Below are 20039 nucleotides of genomic sequence, written 5' to 3' on the forward strand. Positions count from 1 at the left end.
CAACACAACTATTTGAATTTGTAAACAGTTTATCAAAATATATAAAACTGTTAATATGATACATCCATATAAACATAAAACAAATGATTAACATTCCACACCCACAAAAACACAATATTTGAATAATATCCAAAATATGTTCAAAAGTCCACAAACTTAATTACAACCAAATTAAAGGAAATGAAAATGTTCAAAACATGTTCAAATGTTTAAAATTAAAATTACATCATCAAAAAAAAACCCATGAAATAGTTCAATCATCAACATCTGTCATATAATCATCATCATCATCTCCTACATTCCAACCAGCCCACATGTTGTCCACCAACTCTTCTCGATATTCATCCCAATGATCATTACCAACAACAACCCCTTCATCATCAATGGGAACAATATCATCCTTATCATCTTCTTCCTCATCTGTTTCATCACTACTACTAGAAGATTCATCATCGCTGCTCTCATTTTTTAAAAACTCATCTTCTTCTTCAAGAGTATTTTGAACAAGAATATGATTGTGAAGAAGAACACATGCTACTACAATCATTGCTTGCGTCTTAAAATGATATTCTGCCTGATTTTTTAATATCTTGAATCCTGACTTTAATAGAGCAAATGCACGTTCAATTACATTGCGTAGAGAAGAATGATGCAAGTTAAATAATTCCTTTTTATCAGTTGGACGCATATTAGAGTTTCTCTACTCTTTCAGATGATACCAAACATTACGGTATGGCCTCAGGAACCCCCTCTGATTTGCATACATACCCAGCATCAACCAGATAGTATTTACCTGGAGGGACCACCATCTTTGTTTCTCCATTTCTGTAAAGGGCTTCATATAATACTCTAGAATCTGATGCTGATCCTTCCCAACCAGATAATATGTAAGTAAACCTCGTGTCAAAATCACAGGCAGCTAATATATTCTGAGATATATTACCCTTTCTATCGTGAAATGTCTCATGTTTATCTACCGAAACCCATGCTAGGACATGTGAACCATCAATGGCACCAATGCAATCCTTGAAAAATGGGTAAAACCTACTACTCCCTGATATTCGATCATGAATTCTTCTAGTTGGAGGCTCCAATAAAATTGGAGCCAATTTAATTGTTGCACCCAACACAATATTGAAGTATTGACTGACAGTCTCGCCTGAACGACCTAAATCATGTAGAACCTTACGGTTCTTAAGATTATGGCCAATTGTTTGTAAAAAAATTACCAACTGCTCCTCCACTTGCACTGATCTGCTATCTTGTAGAAGGCCCCTCTCTCACATCATTTTACTTAAATTAAAAAATGCTCTTCTGCTCATTCTTGTAATGTTTCGATATGTGGTGTCACATACCCTTATGATTCTTTGTGTCTCAACATAGCCTCGGTTTCGCTCATCACGATATGACTGTCTAACCAAATGCGTTCTTCTATAATACTCCGCTCCTAGAACAGCAGCAACAGTTGCTAATACAATTATTTTTTTCTTGCACTCTTGGTAGGCCTTATTAGTCTCATGTACAGTATCCATATATATGTATATCTACAAATCAAAATGTAAAGACACTAGAACTCAGAACTATCCTCATGCAAAACTCACTGTTGCATTAGAACTCCTATAGGTGGATGTACTTCATATTGAACTGATTGGAGGATGATAAGAGAACAAAAATAAACATGCAAATTCAATAAAATTGCAACCTAATCATAAGGCTGTTCAATACACAATGTTTCCACAGAGTTTTGACTTTAAATATGGTTTATATTCACCCAAGTTACAACATGGATTGCAATTTCAGTTTAACACCACACTGAATTGATCTTAGTTATGCATATGGTTTCTTAAGCATCAAACTATTCAAACAAGAAATAAAAGAGTTGAAAATTATAACAGAACCATTTAAGAATGGACCTCTCATGCGCAATAGAATTGCATATGAACAAGCATTTAAGAATGAACAAGCACATAATTATGAGAGCAGACCAATGCTGCACAGCCATATGAAGCAGACCAGCCAAACCATATATTAGTCTGGAAAATGTATTAAAACAATTGAAGAGGGTACTCTCCATTCTCGGGCATTCCCTGTTTCAAAATCTAGATGGTGTAACAATCAGCAGATATTGTTGACAATATCGATCACTCGATCTACACAGTATCTGGTATTCCTTTATATTTCAAAATTTCATAGAATCAAAATATGCAAAGAAATTATTGCAGCTGATGGAATAACTTAATAAAATAAAGGGAGAAGTTTATAGGTTAGAGAGGGAGAAAGAAGAAGAAACATGAACCAAATCAACTAATTGTTTTTATTCCACCATTCAATCAATCACGAGTAAATTTAGAAACCAAACAAAATCTTAGAACACTACCCAAAAAAAAAAAAAATCTTAGAATAATGATAACAATACAATAAACATAAACAGAACAGAGCAGGTCAAAGGCGGGCAAATGAGTAAATTTTGCTTCTTTAGAGGTCGTAAGCCATTGTTTTCTTTTTAAATCTCCAGAACTGAAGAACTTAAAGAGATGTAAACGCAGGGACGATGCATAAAAACTAGATGTTGAAAAAAAAAGATTTGAATAAATAAATAAGCATAGACGACCATCTCCTAAAAGTTGAGTAACAGTCAAGCTGCATTTGTTTCTCGTTCTCTCTCATTGGAAAACAAGCTTGCTCGACCATTAAAAGAGAAGGAGATCGAGACCAGAAGAACAAAAGTTAATCTATATGCTAGAAACAGAGTTCGCGAAGACTCCCAAGCAAATCAAACCTCTCTATTTATCTCCCTACAAATATTATACTTGGAGTGCTCGAAAATGTTGACAAACCTAGAAATCACAAGATATATAAACATACAAATTTCGGAAGCTCGACAACAGACTAAAGTGAAAAAAATGAGATTTTAGAAATCTAGGGTTCAACCATGAGAGAAGAACGAAGGGGAAAATGGATTTTTTGTGTAGATTTCGAGCCAATAATGGCAACAAAACTCGCAACCTTCTGCTCATCGTTGAACCCTAAAAATTTTGTGAACAGAGTAGCAGAGATTTGCCTAGGCTTTGAGTTCCATTGAAGAAGATCTTCCCAGAGAGAGCGAGAGAGAGAGAGAGACGGACACAGAGAAATACAGAGAGTGAGAGCGAGAGAGATGAAGAAGTACCTGCTCAGGTCTTGCTTGCAGATCTTCAAACGATTGCTCTTCAGGTCTCGCTTGCAGAGATCTTCGAAAGGTAGATTTTTAGGTCTCAAGAGTTCCAATTGCTTTTTTGCCCAATAATTTCTGCATCTTCAGATGCATGACTTTTTATACCCTGCCCCTTTAAGTTGTGCATCTGTAGATTTCACCTATTGAGGTGGAATCTTAAGATTCCAATTTTTACACTAAAACGATGCATCTCAAGATTTTGTGTATCTCCGGATGCAAATCTATTTTTTCAACCAAATAGGAAAAAATTTTCAGATTCATCTGCGGATGTAACACCTATAGATTTACGTAACCAAAAGCATTCTTATAGAATCTAGAGATGCTAATTTCTTTGAACATATGTTTCCTATGAGGAAAAATTTACATAGTGTTGATACATCTTTGGCAAATACTGAGGTTTCATCTGAAAAGGTGAATGAAGACTTCATAAGACAAAGTCCTGTTGAACCTAGTGGTGAAGGTCAACTCAGAAGGAGTAAAAGGCAAAGGAGAGAACCTAATATAGGTGATGGTATCTTTACATATTTTATTGATAATGATCCTATTACATACCAACCTGCCATCACATCTCCTGATGCTGTATTCTGGAAAGAAGCAATTAAGAGTGAGTTAGGCTCTATAATTGTTAACCATACTTGGGAATTAGTTGATCTTCCACCAGGAACTAAAGTTCTAGATACCAAGTGGATTTTCAGGAAGAAATTAAAGCCTGATAGATCACTTGAAAAATTTAAGGCCAGATTAGTAGTCAAAGGCTTTAAGCAAAAAAAAGATATAGATTTCTTTGACACTTTCTCTCTAATTGCTAGAATTGCAACAATAAGATTATTCATTGCCATTGCATCAATTTATAAGTTTGTCATACATCAAATGGATGTAAAGACAACATTTTTGTTTGGAGATTTAGAAGAAAAAATCTATATCAAACAACCTGAAGGCTGTGTCGTTCCTGGACAAGAGCATAAAGTTTGTAAGCTTATGCGATCATTATATGGCTTAAAACAAGCACCTAAGCAATGGCATGAAAAATTTGATAACACTTTGATTTCAAATGGTTTTCAGGTGAATAACTCTGATAGATGTGTTTACAGTAAGTTCCATAATAGCAAAGGTGTTTTTATAGTTTTATATGTTGATGATATGCTAATTATGGGTACTAGTCTTGATTTAGTAAAATCCACTAAAGCTTTCCTAATGACCTATTTTGATACTAAAGACTTGGGAGAAGCAGATGTGATTTTAGAAATCAAGATTATTAGAAGAGAAAATGAAATAATTTTATCTCAGGCCCACTATGTAGAAAACTTACTTAACAAATATGATTATTTTATGATAAAACCATGAAAACACCTTTAGCTGTTGGAGGTCATATACAAAGAAATAAGGGAGAACCAGTTTAATAAAAATCATAGTCCCAAATTATTGGTTCTGCCTCTTATTTAATGAATTGCACAAGACCTGATATAGCTCTTACTGTTGGAAAATTAAATCAACATACTAAAAATCCAGGAATAGAACATTGGGATGCCTTAGAAAGGTTGTTAAGGTATTTAAAGGGTACTATGAATTATGGTTTACATTTTTGTGGTAACCCTGTTGTGCTTGAAGGATATTGTGACGCTAACTGGATATCTGATTCAAATGAAACTTTGGCTACTAGTGGATATGTATTCACTTTAGGTGGTGGGGCGATTTCATGGAAATCGGTGAAACAAACTTATGGGACAGGTTCCGCCATAGAAGCTGAATTCATAGTTTTGGAAAAGGCTGGATCTGAAGCCGAATGGCTAAGGAATGTAGTAGCAGATATACCATTATGGTCTAAGCCTGTGCCTTCCATATATCTACATTGTGATAGTCAGGCAGCCATTGTAAAGGCGAAAAGTAAGGTTTATAATGGTAAAAGGAGGCATATACTCCTCAGACATAACTTGGTGAGAGAATATATAAATAATGGTACTATTGCTATCAATTTTGTAAAGTCAGAGAAGAATGTAGCGAACATGCTTACAAAGCCTCAATCCACCAAGTTTATTCATGAGACATCTAAAGGAATAGGCTTATCGCCCATGTCATAAGTTAAGGTGATGGACACCCAACCTATGTGATAGGAGATCCCTGGAATTAGATTTAAAGGGTAAAAACGAAGTCACTAGATGACTTGACTAGTACTATCATAATAGGCCTATTCCGGATTAGATGTGGAAGATAGTACTCACCACAATGAACAAGAGAATGAGTTAAAGACTCTTAATCAGCCAAAGCTCATGATACATGGGGGTATGTTAACTGTGGTGCATACTATGGGCTGACCTAAGTGGATGTAGGGCGTGAGGCCGCCTCCGATGAGAATTTTACGGGCAAATTCTTGAAACATTCATGAGTTCAAGATGGGGACAAGGCCAGAATATCCATATAATTAAAAAAAAGGGTGACTACAGCGTCGGGTGGTAGGATATGGATGGTAAGTCAGTCGGCTACACCAATGAGGAAAGGTTCAACAAGTCTAACTTCACCCGTACCCTGTAGCATGGCTTATCAGACCTACTGTAGATTCAAGTCGAAAGACATTTGCAACGATGTGTCCTACCATTCTAATGTGCTCAGACTAATTTTTTGTTTTTTGTGTTTTATCAGTATTTTGAATCTTATGGGGGAATTATTGGTTTTAAATGAAATTTTAAAATAAATTAAGATTAAAAATAGGTTTAAATACAAAATAAGTTTTATTAATATTAATGTCTTTATTTACTTATCACTTCAGTTGATTTAAGAGATACTTATGTCGCTTCATAATAATTCTTTTTACTTGATACGTAGTCTCCCCTCGAAGCTCCTAAAGAAGAGAGAAACTCTATTCAGTTATTGAACTCTTGATCTCTTAATTCCTCCTTCCCATTGCAACTTCCTTCATATATAAATAGAGGAGGGCTTAGCCTCTTTGCAAATCAATCAATCAATCAAGTAATCAAGTCTTCTTTAGAAGTGCATGTGTGATTTGAGCTTGCATGTGTTTTAAATGCATTCTCTTAATTTCTTTTGAGTTTTTGAAAAGGTCCTTTGTGTGAGTTCTTTTAAGTTTGAGCACAGCCCTGTAGTACTCGAAGGGGTCTCGTAGTCGAGTGCATGATTACTAGGGGAGCCGGTGGGTTGTTTTATCTTGGAGGTCGATTCGCATATTTCCGGTTGCACCATAGTGGGCGTCTACGGTCTTAAGGACAGTGTCAAGTAACACGACTTAGCCCGTGATTTTTTATTCTTAACAATTTCTATTACAGGTTTACAGAAGAATCCGTGTAAGAGATAATTTGAAAGCTCTCTTACCATCGATCAAGGCAACAAATTAGGTTTGATCTCTCAATATTCTGATAATAATTTCCAGCATCTTTCAAACCTCCTTCACTCAGTTGTTGGTGACGATGACGACGACCTAGCTAAAGGCGATTAGTTGCAGGCGACGACGACTGAACTAAAGGCGGACCTCCTTCTTCACTCAGGTGCTGGTACGAACTCTAATCTTGCCCAGATAAAAACTAAATCTTATGGTTTCATTGTTAGGGCTTTCTTCGGATCAGGGCAGCTTATTCTTCACTATCTCATCACTAAGGCAAAAGTTGGATTCTATTTTTTGAACATGAACTAATAATATCAATCTTCGTTGTGATAAGATCTTATAGAGGAAGGCGTCTTCCTCCCATCTCTCAAATTGTCTTGAAGCCTTTAATCTCCATCTAAGAATATACTTTCAAATATGCAATTTGAAAAATTTCAGCTTATTCTGGCAAAGTTTGAGCACCCAAGTCACTCCAGGGGATAAATGATCATTTTCTACTGGGATACTGTTGTGGGCAAAGTTGGGCTGAATTATCACTGCCCAGGGATCAATTAGGATGACAAAATTTAGTGTCCATCTCACGTTCACGTACGTGAATGTACGAGAGCGGCTCCCAGCTGTTCAGATAGAATCCACTCTGTGGGACCCACATGGAGTGGATTCCATCTGAACAGCTGGGAGCCGTTCTCGTACATTCATGTACGTGAACATGAGCCCTTCGACTTCATTTGATGTTATTGTTGTAACTTATAAAGAGCCAGAAAGGTCTAATTTGGGAGAACAATGGGCACAATATAAGGTTGTAGTAAAACACATATTTGAAAATTACAATGTCTTTAATTGGTCACAAATGGAAACCCTAGTGAACACCCAAAAAAAGAAGAGGAAGATTGACAATAAAAAGGAAGCATAGTTTCGTTACAGTAAAAAGTCTTAAGAAACTACTAAGTAATAGAACAGATCCACATCTCTTCATATCATCTTAGAATCAAATCCATCATCAGTTTGTCGTTTCAATCGAAAGCTTCTTCCATTAATATTCTTCTCTATACAATACCATTTCCTCTTCTTCAAAGGCAAACATGTTTTGGTACATGTACTACTCCTTCCATCTCTTGGCATCTTGGATGCAATCAGGACCTGCAGTATCTTTACCTATAGAAACTCAGCAGCAAAATCGAGAGCGGGCAAGGTAGGGTCATCAACATTAACAAACTCAGAATCCCATTTCTTGATCTCATTTTCATCTTTGAAAACAAAAGTCCCGAATGCATGCATCTCACAGAATTTGATCACCTCTGCTACCACTTCACCTTCCACTTTGGGAACCCTAATCTCAATACCCATATTGGAGTTGTGCTTAGTAAGCTTATGATCACGGATCATTTCTGACAAAAAAGATATCTCTTCGTTAGCTACGTAGGAATATCCTTTTGAGCTCTTCAAAAGGATTGAACCCACCATTGTTATTGTATTACAGGACACAAGAAAAAAGAATGAAGGAATCAAGGACTACAAAGTAGAAACTAGCTAGAAAGTGTTTTGGGCTTTAGAGGAGAAATTAAGAAGCTTCAATATATAGTTCTTTCTCTCAGTCGGTGTCCTAATCCTTACAGATTTAGGATTTCTAGTCCTAATTGGACTTGTGGATGATTCAATGTTACTCTTAATTTGCTAGGCATTGGAATGCGTCCCAGTACCTCCTATTCACTAATATTGAAGCACATGCGGGCCGGATTTATATCCCAAGACCCGGTTGATCAACCCGTCCAAGCCCAAACGGTTGACACCCTTTGCTTGTCAATCAGTGCGGTTTCTGTTAAGTCCAAGAGATCGAGTGCTAGCGTGAACCGAAATGAAACCGGATATATATTTGGTTCTAAACTTTGATCCTCAAATTGAACCTACTTGGTTTGATTTGGTTTTGATTCTATTCATTTCTTACATTCAATACCCAAATTTATTGAATTCTTACATTTCATAATTTCATTTGGATCAAATTTATTCGGGTTGACTTGGTCCAATTCTGGTTTCGGTTTTTGGTTTCAGTTTCAATTTGATACGTGTGTGTGTAAGAAGCCCTCTTACCCACCCTCGTTTCCATGGGTCATGGTGAGGGACGAAATTTTGCTGCTACTCAGGTTGCAGGAATGTTCCTGTGTGCTAAGCCAAAGAAAGAGAATCTAAAAAGGTAGTTTGGAAAATACTAAAACGAGTATTTATGAACCCAAAGTGGAGGTGGAATATTCCATTCTTTGGTGCAAGCCTGTGTTGTAGGAAGATTCCTACAACCCAGTAGCAGCAAAATTATTTCCCTTGGTGAATGACGACAACTCTCTTCTTCCTCTTTTTCAAGCCCAACGGTCATATAAGATTATTGAGCTTTTATTATTGATTAGTGAGGCACCTTAAGGTACTTACAGACCAAATGCTCTAAGGATAACTATTTAATAGGGCTGCAACAGGGTCGGGTTGGGCCGGGTTTTTTAAAACCCCAATCCAACCCTGAGTCCTCTTAACTTGGCCTAGGTCCAGCCCAGCCCGACTCTGATTCAGGGCCAGAAAAATCCAACCCTAACCCGCTCTCAAGGCCGGGCCAGGCTGACCCACCCTCAGGGCTGGGCCAGGCTGACCTTGATTAGCCCTAATAATAGGTGATGGTGGAAGTGGCTTTGGTGGTGGAAATGTTGTTGGGTATGGAGGCAGCACCAATGGTGGAAGCAATGATGTTGCAGACAGTGGCGGTGGTAGTGATAATTTTGTTAGTGGTGCTTCCTCTAAGAATGGAGATGGTAGCTATGCAGCCGGCTCTTATGGTGGCAGCATGGGTATAGGTTTTAGTTGAGATAAGTATGGTTGCAATCAAGGCAACAATGTAGGTGCTGCCAAAGGTTATGGCCAGGACGATCCAAAATGGAATTACATGGACAATGATGAGCCCTATCGCGATACTAACAAGAAGAAGAAAAACATGAAGACAGGGTCGGACCAGGCCGGCCGGGCTTAACTCGAAGCCTCAATCCTGGCCCAGCCCGGCTCTGACTTAGGGCTAGAAATTCTCAACCATGACATGCCCTTAGGGCGAGGGTATCTCAGCCTCGGCCCTGTTTGGGCTCAGGGCAGGTTTGGGCTGTCAAGGCCAAACTTACACCCCTACTAGTATTTAACCACTCGATGCAGCCATAAATTTTAGGTTCACAGTAATTGGCAAGAGAAAAGTTACATCTTCGATCCCCTAGGGTCTCTTGTTGTTCCAAAGGGTTTGCTAATGATATTAGTTAGGAAAACTATAATCCACACTAATAATGCTAAACCGTACAGTTTTGAACATGGGACTTTCTAAGGTGTCAATAGATTTGTAACTTATTTTTTTGCCCCTAGTTTTATTCCCAAAGGGTATTTAATACAAGGATAAAAATGGGTTTTCAAAAAGTTAAAAGTTATTTAATGTAATTTTTATGTGAAATGATAGATTTACCCTCATTGAAAAAACTGCATTAAATGCTTTTGGGAGTAAGACAAGGGCAATGGATTTTAGTATGTTCTAAAAATACCCTTCTGATGCCGTCTTTTGCTTACCCCACACCCGCTGCTAATGGATTTCCATTCATGGAGGGTGGAGGGAAACTTGGTCCATTTGATTTAGTCTAATAGTTCTTAGCTAAAATGCATATATATTGTTGGATCAAACATGGGGGGATGTTCTATATTTTTCGATTGGGAGAGAGTTTTTTGTCCGGAGTGCGGCTCCTGCGCCAACAAGGGGGGCAATGGGAACGCACGTGGAAGTATCATCAGGGATGAGATTTTTGCACTTCATGGGGGTAGGGTGGTCGTTACGGTGGACAGAGTGTAGTCGCAGGAGCTACACTCCCAAGTCCCAAACAGAGTCCTTTTTCCCTTTTTGATTTTATCTAAATGAAACTTGAATAAATGATAACCCATAGGCTTTAACAGTGCTAGGGATTTCTTAAAATGGTTTTGCTGCCTAAGATCCATCTTATCTCTACTATTTTGTCGCATATCAGACTTGGGCCTTAGGCTCGGTCCAAGCTGCCCACAAGGGGCTGGCCGGACCAACCCGCGAGCAGGGGAGAGCCCCCTCTTTTGTTGAATATTCCTAGTGTGAATCTAAAAGGGCGGGCCTTAGGGTTTTGGTTATAAATAGAGAACCTCTAACCCTAAGGCCATATAATTTGAAACCAAATTTCCCAATATCTATCTTGCTCTCCAAGTATTTGTGTTATCTATGGGATTCCGTCTTTTCCCAAGGATTTGTGGTGTGGAGTTCTCATTGGAAAAGCCTTTCAAGATATCTATAGAAAGAAGAACATTGTTCGTGTGTTCGTAATCAAAAGCTTGATTCTTGATCTCTCTTCCACTGCCTTCCCATATACACTCAAGTATGATCCAAATTGAATTTATTTGGATCTTGAATAAATTGATCTAGCAGTCAACTAAAAGGTTTAGCCTACTTGGTTTTTGCCACATGCTAGAGTGATTTGATAAATTTAACTATCAGATGAATAGGCAGTACTGTTTTCTGATTTGCTATATATTAAATGGGGAAGAGTTCTCTCTAAAAACATGTAAGGAAGCAGGGCATTTCTGCTTTTCATGGGGTGTGGGGCAGTCATTTTGCCCCGTCTATGTCTGGACGCAACATGCATGCTGCCTCCACAGAGTTCTTTTTTCCCATATTAAATTTAGATTCAAATTTAGTGATATAGCTCCATTAATAAGCATTTTTCCTTTGTGTTCTCTTGCATTAGTTTGTTCTCAACCATTTTCAAAAAAGAGCAGAAAGAAAGAAGAATTTGATTTCAATGAAACCTCTTCTGGTGAGTGAGTCCCCATTTGAGTTTGAGATCCTCTTTTGGTTGAGTGAATCCTACACTTAGGTCGAGTGAGTCCTCAAGCGACCCCAACGTTAAGTGGTCCTTTTCGACCCTTAGCTAAGCGGTCGTCTACGACCCTTTATCTTGTACTTGATTTATTATTTTGACAATAAAACTCTTTTATATTTTCAAATTTATTTTTGGACTGCATCAGTAAACAATAGTATGAACAAAGCTGCAATATGACACAGATAATTAGGCTATTTGGGGAGCCTTCAGGCATCGGCTGGGCTACCCGGGCTTACACTGATCCAATCCAAGTTATACCCTGCCCATTTTGTTTTTCATTATTATTGAAATTTTTTTCCTTTGTGGTCATCTCTCTCTTTCTCTAGGTTTCCTAGTTACATTTATTATTCTCAAAAACAAGGATCAATCATATATGGCTAGAACTGCAATAATCTAAGTGTAAACTTCAAGTATCTGAAAAGCCTAAAGCAAAACTGTTGTTTTCTTGGAGACAATATCAGACTAGACTAATTAACCCCAATTGCTGTCCTGTAAGAGATTATTATTGGTAGTTAATTTCAAGGTGATGTGGTGTTGAAAATTAGGAATAGAAAAATGGGAAAGAGATGCAACGGAAGACGAAGACATTTTTCACTTTGGAGATCGAGTGGTTGTCGGATACCATGTAAAGATAGAATTTGAATGGTGTTTGTCTTCCTTAACAAGGCTATCACAAGCTGGGAAGAACCAGATATGTATTGAAACCTTCATGTGGGCTTGGTGGGAGTTGCTACCCTTTAACAGTATATAATGAGAGTATCAGTTAGATCCTTTAATGAGGGACAAAAGAAAACAAATGTGGAGTCCACAAAACCAAAAGAACACATGAAAGCTTACAAGGAGGGCCTCTCACAAGTGTGTACACCCGAATCTTCACAAACTTTTGATTTTTAATTAATTTGTTTTCTTATGAGGGGAAGAAGATATATGCTGATACAATCACGTGTTGGAACTGGAACAAACGACAGTTCACACTTATATTAAAAATATAAATACATAGTAATTTAGCTTAATTTTAATTATTTCATCATAATAAAAATATGTAATTGGAAAATTTAGTGAGTTTGAGATGGAATTGAAGGGGGAGGGGGGGGAAGGGTACAGTTAGCCCATTGAGTCAAGCAGGTTAGAGTGTGTACGTTAGGAACTGTGGCTGAGATATGCCATTTTTTATTCAAATTATAATTTTCTTGTTTTTATATGCTACTACATCAAACTTCTAATATTAAGAAATCTTAACAAAAACATTTATCAATATAAGCCAATATATTTGTTATGACAAAATGAATAAGAAGAATTTCAACAAGCAAGAATACAAAACAAGAAAGTATATTATAAAGGACTAATGAGGTAAATTTTGTATGCTATGTATTTAGAGTATCCAGGCATCACAGCAAGAATATCCAAACCAAGTACAGAAGTGGAATTACCAAGAAGAGTCTGTGCAAGCCTATTATTCTCAAGGCAGCCATATACCAAGATTCTATGGGTTCCTTCCACACAACAACCATACAGCTTGACTAGGTTTTCATGCTCTATATACGATATCACTTCTATCTCTGTCAGGAACTCCTGGACCCCTTTGTTTGATTCAGTTGAAAGTACTTTAATAGCAACAACATTGCTGTCCCTAAGCCTTCCCTGAACATAAGCAAGTATTTTATAAGATAGAAGAAGCCATTAGAGGAGTCATTGAGCCACTTTTCTCAACAAAACAAATCTAGGTGAATTTTTCTGCTAAAATGTGCAAAATATATGCAATTTACCTTGTAGACACAACCAAAACCACCTTCCCCTATTTTATTTTTGTGACTAAAATCTTCGGTAGCATTTTTTAATTCTCTGTATGTGTACTGTTTAACTTTCTGGATGCTTGAAACTTCTGAGACAATATGAAACTAGTAAGAAGCTTATAAACATAGAAAGTAGAGATTGAAGATGCATAATACACAATATGAAAAAAAAGAAGATATAGAAAGACAAATACCATCAAAACCCAAACTTGTTCTAATTAGGAATGAAATGTATATAATAAAATAAAATACATTTTTAATCTCTAGACAGCTGGATGGGTAAGGAACATTGATGCAGTATCAAAGTCAAAGACGAGGACCTAATTTGGACAAACAATGGCTGATTACTTGTGTCCATAAGAATTCAGTTCTGTCCTGGTCGTAGGAATAGATTAGTCACTTTGTTCTGCTTAATGTTTGCTTTGTTAATAGTGTTGGCTGGAATTAGTTCTGTTTTCTAGCTTGAAATATGAAAGTTTTGTCCGAGTCCTAGATGAACTAGGAGTTCTATAAAGCTGGTTGATAGGTATGTTAAGTTGTAGTTTTGTTTATTTCATTTACAGTTTTAGTATAGGCTTTGATCCAGGCTAGTCCTAATCAGTCCATGAATGGCCCATTCCAATCCTATAAATAGGCGCAAAGGGGTACTTCTCCCCCCCCCCCCCCCCCCCCCCCCCAAAAAAAATTTTGATTTTTTGAGTTAATGAACTTCAGTTCTTCTGCAAGTACTGCACATTCAGTTATGATCTTCTGAGTGAATTCTCAGGTTCAACTTGGTAGATTCAAAGGGGGTTTCAGGTGGATTCATGACCAGTTCTATATCTTCTGTTCTTCTCATCAGCGGGGCAGTCTATTCCAACTATTAAGCACCTGTGACACCCCTGTTATGTCAAGTTTTTCCTGATAACTTTCTGTGCTCATAATTTTCTTCAAGTCGAGTTCCTAGTTTGGTGCTCTCTGGATTTCTGAATTATTCTGCTGAGTTTGATTAGCTAGAATACTTACTTTTAGTTTTGCTACTCTGTTCTCCTAACAGCACTAAGGGTTGTCTGCATGCCATGCTTGTCCTCTGATTTCAGAGATATTTTGCATACATATTCTACTGATAGAGAAGAGAACTCAACCAGAAAATTAGACTTATCTCATTTCTTTGCTTCAAGTTATTAATTTTCTCCCTAAACTGCTCTATTTCTCTGTTTTAGAGCTCCTAGTTCCACTAGTTGTTCTGGTTCTGCTATTTTGAAACTGTTTTGTATTAAACATGTTAAGAGAAAACATGCCTCCAGTTTGAGCATTCAATACCTTATTCTGTTTCTTCTTCTTGGGAAGTCCTTTAATATTAGAGACTACAGTATCTTAAAATGCATCTCCATGGAACTAAATTGACACCAGTTTAGTTCCTAAAGTTTATATTTACATATAAGATGGTCCCTTGTCTTGGTGATGCACATGCAGTAGTAGTCTGAAGGCATGAAGATATATATTGCACATATTTTACCAATCAATCCCCTTCCCCAAGCACACACAGAGGGTTGTATGTGTGTGTATGTGTAGGTGCATGCGTGTTGGACATGATAAAATAATCGGGAAAAAAAGCATCAACTTGAAATAATAATGAGGACTATTACTTTGCAATCATCTTGAGAAATAATTATCCCATAAAATTTTTACTGTTTAGCTAGTTACCTTCAACAACTTCAACAGTCTCTCTAGCTGATTAAGCTTGCTTCCTTCTAAACAAGAAAGAGAAACAAATCATAACTGTATAATGCACCACTGACAAGCTTTCAATGTCTCAGCTCTAAAAGAACCCAAAACCTGCCAATACGAACCACGAAGTACAGATGTTATCAACTGAGCCCAGGATGATCTTTCCACCACAGAACTGGCCAAAACAATATCTTATTAATAAAGGAGGAATTCAGTTAATTTCTAGGCCAAACATAGAAACAGTCAATAGTTTTGATATTTAATCTTCACATTCTGTGTCTGGCAGAAAAGGCTTTATCGTTCTGACTTATAATGTCCAGATATTTTGAGAATCCTTACTCCATTGATTTATGAAGCACAATAGTTGAAAGTTTTAAGAACAGAGAGAACCTAGGAAAGGCTAGCCTTTTGCATATAGAATGCAGATCTTCGATGGCTCTTATCAGCTTCCTACCTTGCTTTTCGGAAGATTCTAGGTGGATCTTATAGCTTTGACAATTGACAATGGTAGCAATCATTCTAGCATGATATAGTAAAAATGGACCGAAACAGCAGCAATCTAAACTGTATGGTTATCTTCAGATTCATTAGCCTTAGAACAGCTATTCTTTTACATAGGAATGCAGAGAGATATTCCTGATGCATCTGGTAGGATCCATCTCGTAATGCCAAAATGTCCATCCAGTGTAGCATCCCATCAATTCATCAATGACGGATAGTGGTCCAACCAGATAGATGCATCAGGAAGTAAAATTCCTTCCCAGTTTTTATGTATAATAAAGAACAATATAAACAGAGGAGAACAAATCAAGCCCAATGAAACTCATTATGTGCATGGAAATCCTGCATTTCTCATTCTCATTCGTACAAGCATTTTCACTTCTGGACTTTGAATTCATAACAGGGTCATGATCTAAACATTTTAATGAACCTATTATGAAGTTTCCATCTGACAGTTGCTTAAAATGAATTCAACAAGCACACAGAACTACTATGAAGAGCTTTTAAAACCACTACCACATAAAGGGGGAAGCTAAAAAATCTGTCAGATTCATCACAATCGCACTTAATATCTCACAAACACTTCAAAAAGGAAATAAATATCAAATCCTTAAAAGGGAATCATAGTCTCATCTGCAATTATCAGATTCCTATCTTGGTTGATCCTCAATACTTTCTTAAATCCAGGAAAGGAGGAAGAGCTGAATTGTAAGATCAATTTTTAGAAAATAGCAACATCTCAAAGAGGAGTTTCTGAGATCTATAGCTCAATCAACACTTACTAACCACATATGAAAAATTTATTATTTTTCCAATCCTATAATGATCCATTCCAATCCTATATATTACTATTTGACTATGATAGATGCAATCATATATAAATTAAAAAAACACATAAAAACAAAACTAATGGAGCATTATATAATGTTTTTTATGTTTTTTTTTCACCCAAGAAAATGATGATCCTTTAAAAAGTTAAGGAGGTAAGTAAATTACAAATAGTGTTACTGATCACTTTCATCATTCCCATAGTCTTCACACAGGGACTGCAGTACAGTGGTTGTTGCATCAGTGACCTTTGGCTCATCCTCTTCTTGCTTCTTGTTCTTCTGATCTTCCTCTTGCTTGCGTTCATCAGTAGAAGTAGAAGGTGGTAAAGGCTTCTTCTTCTTCTTCTTCACAACAGAAATTCTAACTACATGAGTTTCTTTAGTATTGAGGCTGTCAAATGTACTACAGTCTTTTCTCACCCAATTTGTAGGTGCCCCTGCTTCTAGAGAAACTTTTATCCTCTTGGAACCAACATTTGATGATGAAAGATGATTTAAATCATCATTATCGTGGTCATCATCTTTGTCATAGATCCTTCTAACAGAGTTCTTTTTTGATCCCTACAGGGTAAAAATTGACTTTATGAGTTCTTCTTCATCCTCTTCTTCTGCCGCCAATAATTTCTTCTCCTTTTCCTGATCAGTTTTGTGTTGCAAGGCCTGAAGGAGCACCACCGCATCTTCTCTCACCTTTGCGTGTCTAGACTTCAATGACTTCAATTCATCCAATGTTGCAAGATTGTCCATCTCTCTTTTTGAATCCAACCTTCTTTTCTCCGAAGAGGATTTCATTGCCGCATCTCCCGTCGTCTCTTCTTCCTCATCATCCTGATCTGCACGCCAAGGCTCAAAATTGCGAGTTGCACCTGCTTCTAAAACATAATCTGAATTTTGTGGATCAGTCTTCATCATGAGTTCAGCAGAGCAGTTGGTGCATTTGAAGTAGAACCGGAATTTCTGAATTATTCCCAAATATTTCTCTTTCTCCTTCTCCCCAGTAACATCTTCTTTCTTTGAATTGAATTTTGTACCCTTGTACATATAATTCCCACAAGTTCTACAATGAATGGTCATGGGAAGCATCATTCTTACTTTAATTTGATTTTGGTCCTTCTGCTTGCTGCTGCTTCCTCATCCTCTTGCTCTGTGGAAGTTTTGAAGGATCAAAATTGGGAGTGAAATATTTATTCAGCACCTTCCTCTCTCCCATCTTAATTTGCAGACGTTGGAGACTTCACAGCCAGAGAATATCTGGGACGAGGACGAAGAAGGAATCAACGACCAAAACGTAGAAACTAGCTAGAAAGAGTTTTGGGCTTTAGAAGAGAGAAAAATGGAACTTAATTTTATAGTTTACTACCTTTTTGGTTTCGTAATCGCCATAGGATTTAGTATTCCTAGTCCTAATCGGACTTGTGGATGATTCAGTGAGTGCTAGTCTGAAGTCTGAACCGAAATAGATTCGGTTTTAAACTTTGATACTGAAATTGAACCAGCTTGGTTTGATTCAGTTTTGGCCTGCATTCAATTCTATCTGGTCCTATTCAGTACTATTCGGTTCCTATATTCGATAACCAAATTTGGATCGAATTTATTTAGTTCCATTCGATTCAGTTTTGGTTTCGATTTTCGGCTCCAATTTCAATTTCACACATAAAATATACATGGGATGTGCCAGGCCGGGCCATCCCACAGATCCTTGGACTATAAATACGAAGAGGGTCATTTTTACCTCCAAAATTTGTAGTGAAGCTTTGCCGAATTCACCCCTCGGTCGTTTTTTTTTTTAAACATGAGTTCAAACAAAAGGAATGAAAGATAGACTCGAAATTACTATTAGGGGTGAAACAGGGCTCGGTTGGGCCAAGTTTTTTAAAACCATAGCCCAACCCTAGGTCCTCTTAGTTCTACCCACGCCCAACCCAACCCTAGGTCGGGCTGAGATATTTCAACCCTGCCCAACCCTGATTGATCCTAATCGGGCCGGGTTGGCCTTGAATAACCATGATTTTTGTCAAGGGCTGATTGACCCTGATTTTTGTTAGGCCTAGTTGGCTCGGATGTGCCCTACTTTTTTTGCCATTTAAGAACAGATCCACATCTCTTCATGTATATATTCTTAGAATCAAATCGAAAGCTTCTTCCATTAATTTTCTTCTCTACACAATACCATTTCCTCTTCTTCAAAGGTAAACATGGTTTGGTACATGTACTCCTTTCATCTCTTGGCATCTTGGATGCATGACCTTGTGATCCAGCATAGGCCCAAATAGAATCAATTTAAAATTTTGGCCAATCGGATTTGACTGCTTTGAATACCTCTCATCCTTAAGCAGCATTATTTTCATTGGACCTTGCTAGACACTCATTAGACATGAGGCTAATGTGTATAGTTATAACAATTTTATTTTGCAACATACAATAGTCATTCATCAACCTAATCAACATTCACTTCATTAGTATGAAATTTGCCTATAAATACCATGGTCTTTCCATTTATATATCATGGAACTCCATAGATGGATGTTGACACTGTGAAGCACAAATATTGGGACATTGGAGAGAACCAAAAGTATAAATTATTAATTTTGTAACATGAGGTTTGCAAATTACAGTTTGGGACGATGATCCCAACATTTTTGTTGTCGCTCCGCTTGCATCCATAATCCAGCATCCATCATCAATTGTTGCACCTTTGCAACGCATGCATGAATCTCTTGGTAGCATCTCACCTCTCTCTCTAGGTTTCCTAGTTAAATGTATTATTCTCGAAAACAAGGATCAATCATATATGGCTAGAACTGCAATAATCCAAGGGAAAATTATCTCTTGTGATTCTCTGCCCCGTAGAGTTCTCTAGTGCCTCTAATAAGAGGGGGTGGACCCTACCCGGGCAATGTGTTCGGGCAAGGGGTAAGGTGGTCATTTTTGCCCCCTATGAGATGAAGTGTAGGAACTATACCGGATAGGAAACCGCAGGAGATAAAGATCTGTCGTATGTGGTCCTTCATATATTTTCAAATAATTGAAGGATCATGACAACTTGTAGGGCTATCACAAGCTGGGAAGAACCAGCTGTAATAATTTAGCTTAATTTTAATTATTTTATCATAATAAAAATATGTACTTGGGAAATTTAGTGGGTTTCAGATGGAGTTGAAGAGGGGGAGGGTACAGTTAGCCCATTGAGTCAAGCAGGTTAGAGTGTGCATGTTAGGAACTCTGTCTGAGATTTGCCACTTCTTGTTCAAATTATCATTTTCTTGTTTTTATATGCTACTACATTTAATCAAACTTCTAGTATTAAGAAATCTTAACAAAAACACTTATCAATATAGGCCAATATATTTGTTCTGACCAAATGAATAAGAAGAATTTCAATAGATAAGAATACAAAACAAGAAAGTATATTATAAAGCAGGACTCCTGAAGTATATTTTGTATGCTATGTATTTAGAGTATTCAGGCATCACAGCAAGAATATTGAAACCAAGTAAAATGTTTTGGTAGCATCACCAAAACCACCTTCCCCTATTCTATTTTCGTGACTAAAATCTTTGGTAGCATTTTTTAATTCTCTGTATGTGTACTGTTTAACTTTCTGGATGCTTGAAGCTTCTGAGATAATTAATATGAAACTAGTAAGAAGCTTATAAACAGATAAAGTAATGAATTATATAAAACACAAATACAGTCAAAATCCAAACTTGTTCTAATCAGGAATGAAATGTATATTAAAAAAAAAAAAAA

General features: G+C 37.1%; 2 protein-coding genes, 1 long non-coding RNA gene and 1 pseudogene across 3 annotated transcripts; all 4 read right to left on the bottom strand.

Annotated features, from left to right (window-relative positions):
* Window positions 1–253: 253 nt before the first annotated feature.
* LOC122639068 lies at window positions 254–688 on the bottom strand. Its single transcript, XM_043831907.1, has one exon. It carries the CDS (start codon window positions 686–688, stop codon window positions 254–256), a length of 435 nt encoding a protein of 144 aa, XP_043687842.1.
* Window positions 689–7703: 7015 nt separating this feature from the next.
* Window positions 7704–8012, bottom strand: LOC122639069 (SKP1-like protein 4). The gene has a single exon (XM_043831908.1). The coding sequence runs from the start codon at window positions 8010–8012 to the stop codon at window positions 7704–7706; it is 309 nt and encodes a 102-aa protein (XP_043687843.1).
* A 5064-nt stretch (window positions 8013–13076) lies between these two features.
* Window positions 13077–15657, bottom strand: LOC122640700. The gene is made up of 3 exons (XR_006329726.1): window positions 14935–15657; window positions 13222–13337; window positions 13077–13096 (listed from the first exon to the last, which is right to left on the bottom strand). It is a non-coding gene; the product is annotated as an uncharacterized LOC122640700 (long non-coding RNA).
* Window positions 15658–16463: 806 nt separating this feature from the next.
* LOC122639070 lies at window positions 16464–17499 on the bottom strand (annotated as a pseudogene).
* Window positions 17500–20039: the final 2540 nt, after the last annotated feature.

The sequence above is a fragment of the Telopea speciosissima genome, chromosome 9 (genome assembly GCF_018873765.1).
Source record: "Telopea speciosissima isolate NSW1024214 ecotype Mountain lineage chromosome 9, Tspe_v1, whole genome shotgun sequence".
Taxonomy (NCBI): Eukaryota; Viridiplantae; Streptophyta; class Magnoliopsida; order Proteales; family Proteaceae; genus Telopea; species Telopea speciosissima.

Bases quoted from the DNA above. Each gene is read 5' to 3' on its own strand.
- LOC122639068 (XM_043831907.1), bottom strand. From the start codon at position 688: ATGCGTCCAACTGATAAAAAGGAATTATTTAACTTGCATCATTCTTCT.
- LOC122639069 (XM_043831908.1), bottom strand. From the start codon at position 8,012: ATGGTGGGTTCAATCCTTTTGAAGAGCTCAAAAGGATATTCCTACGTA.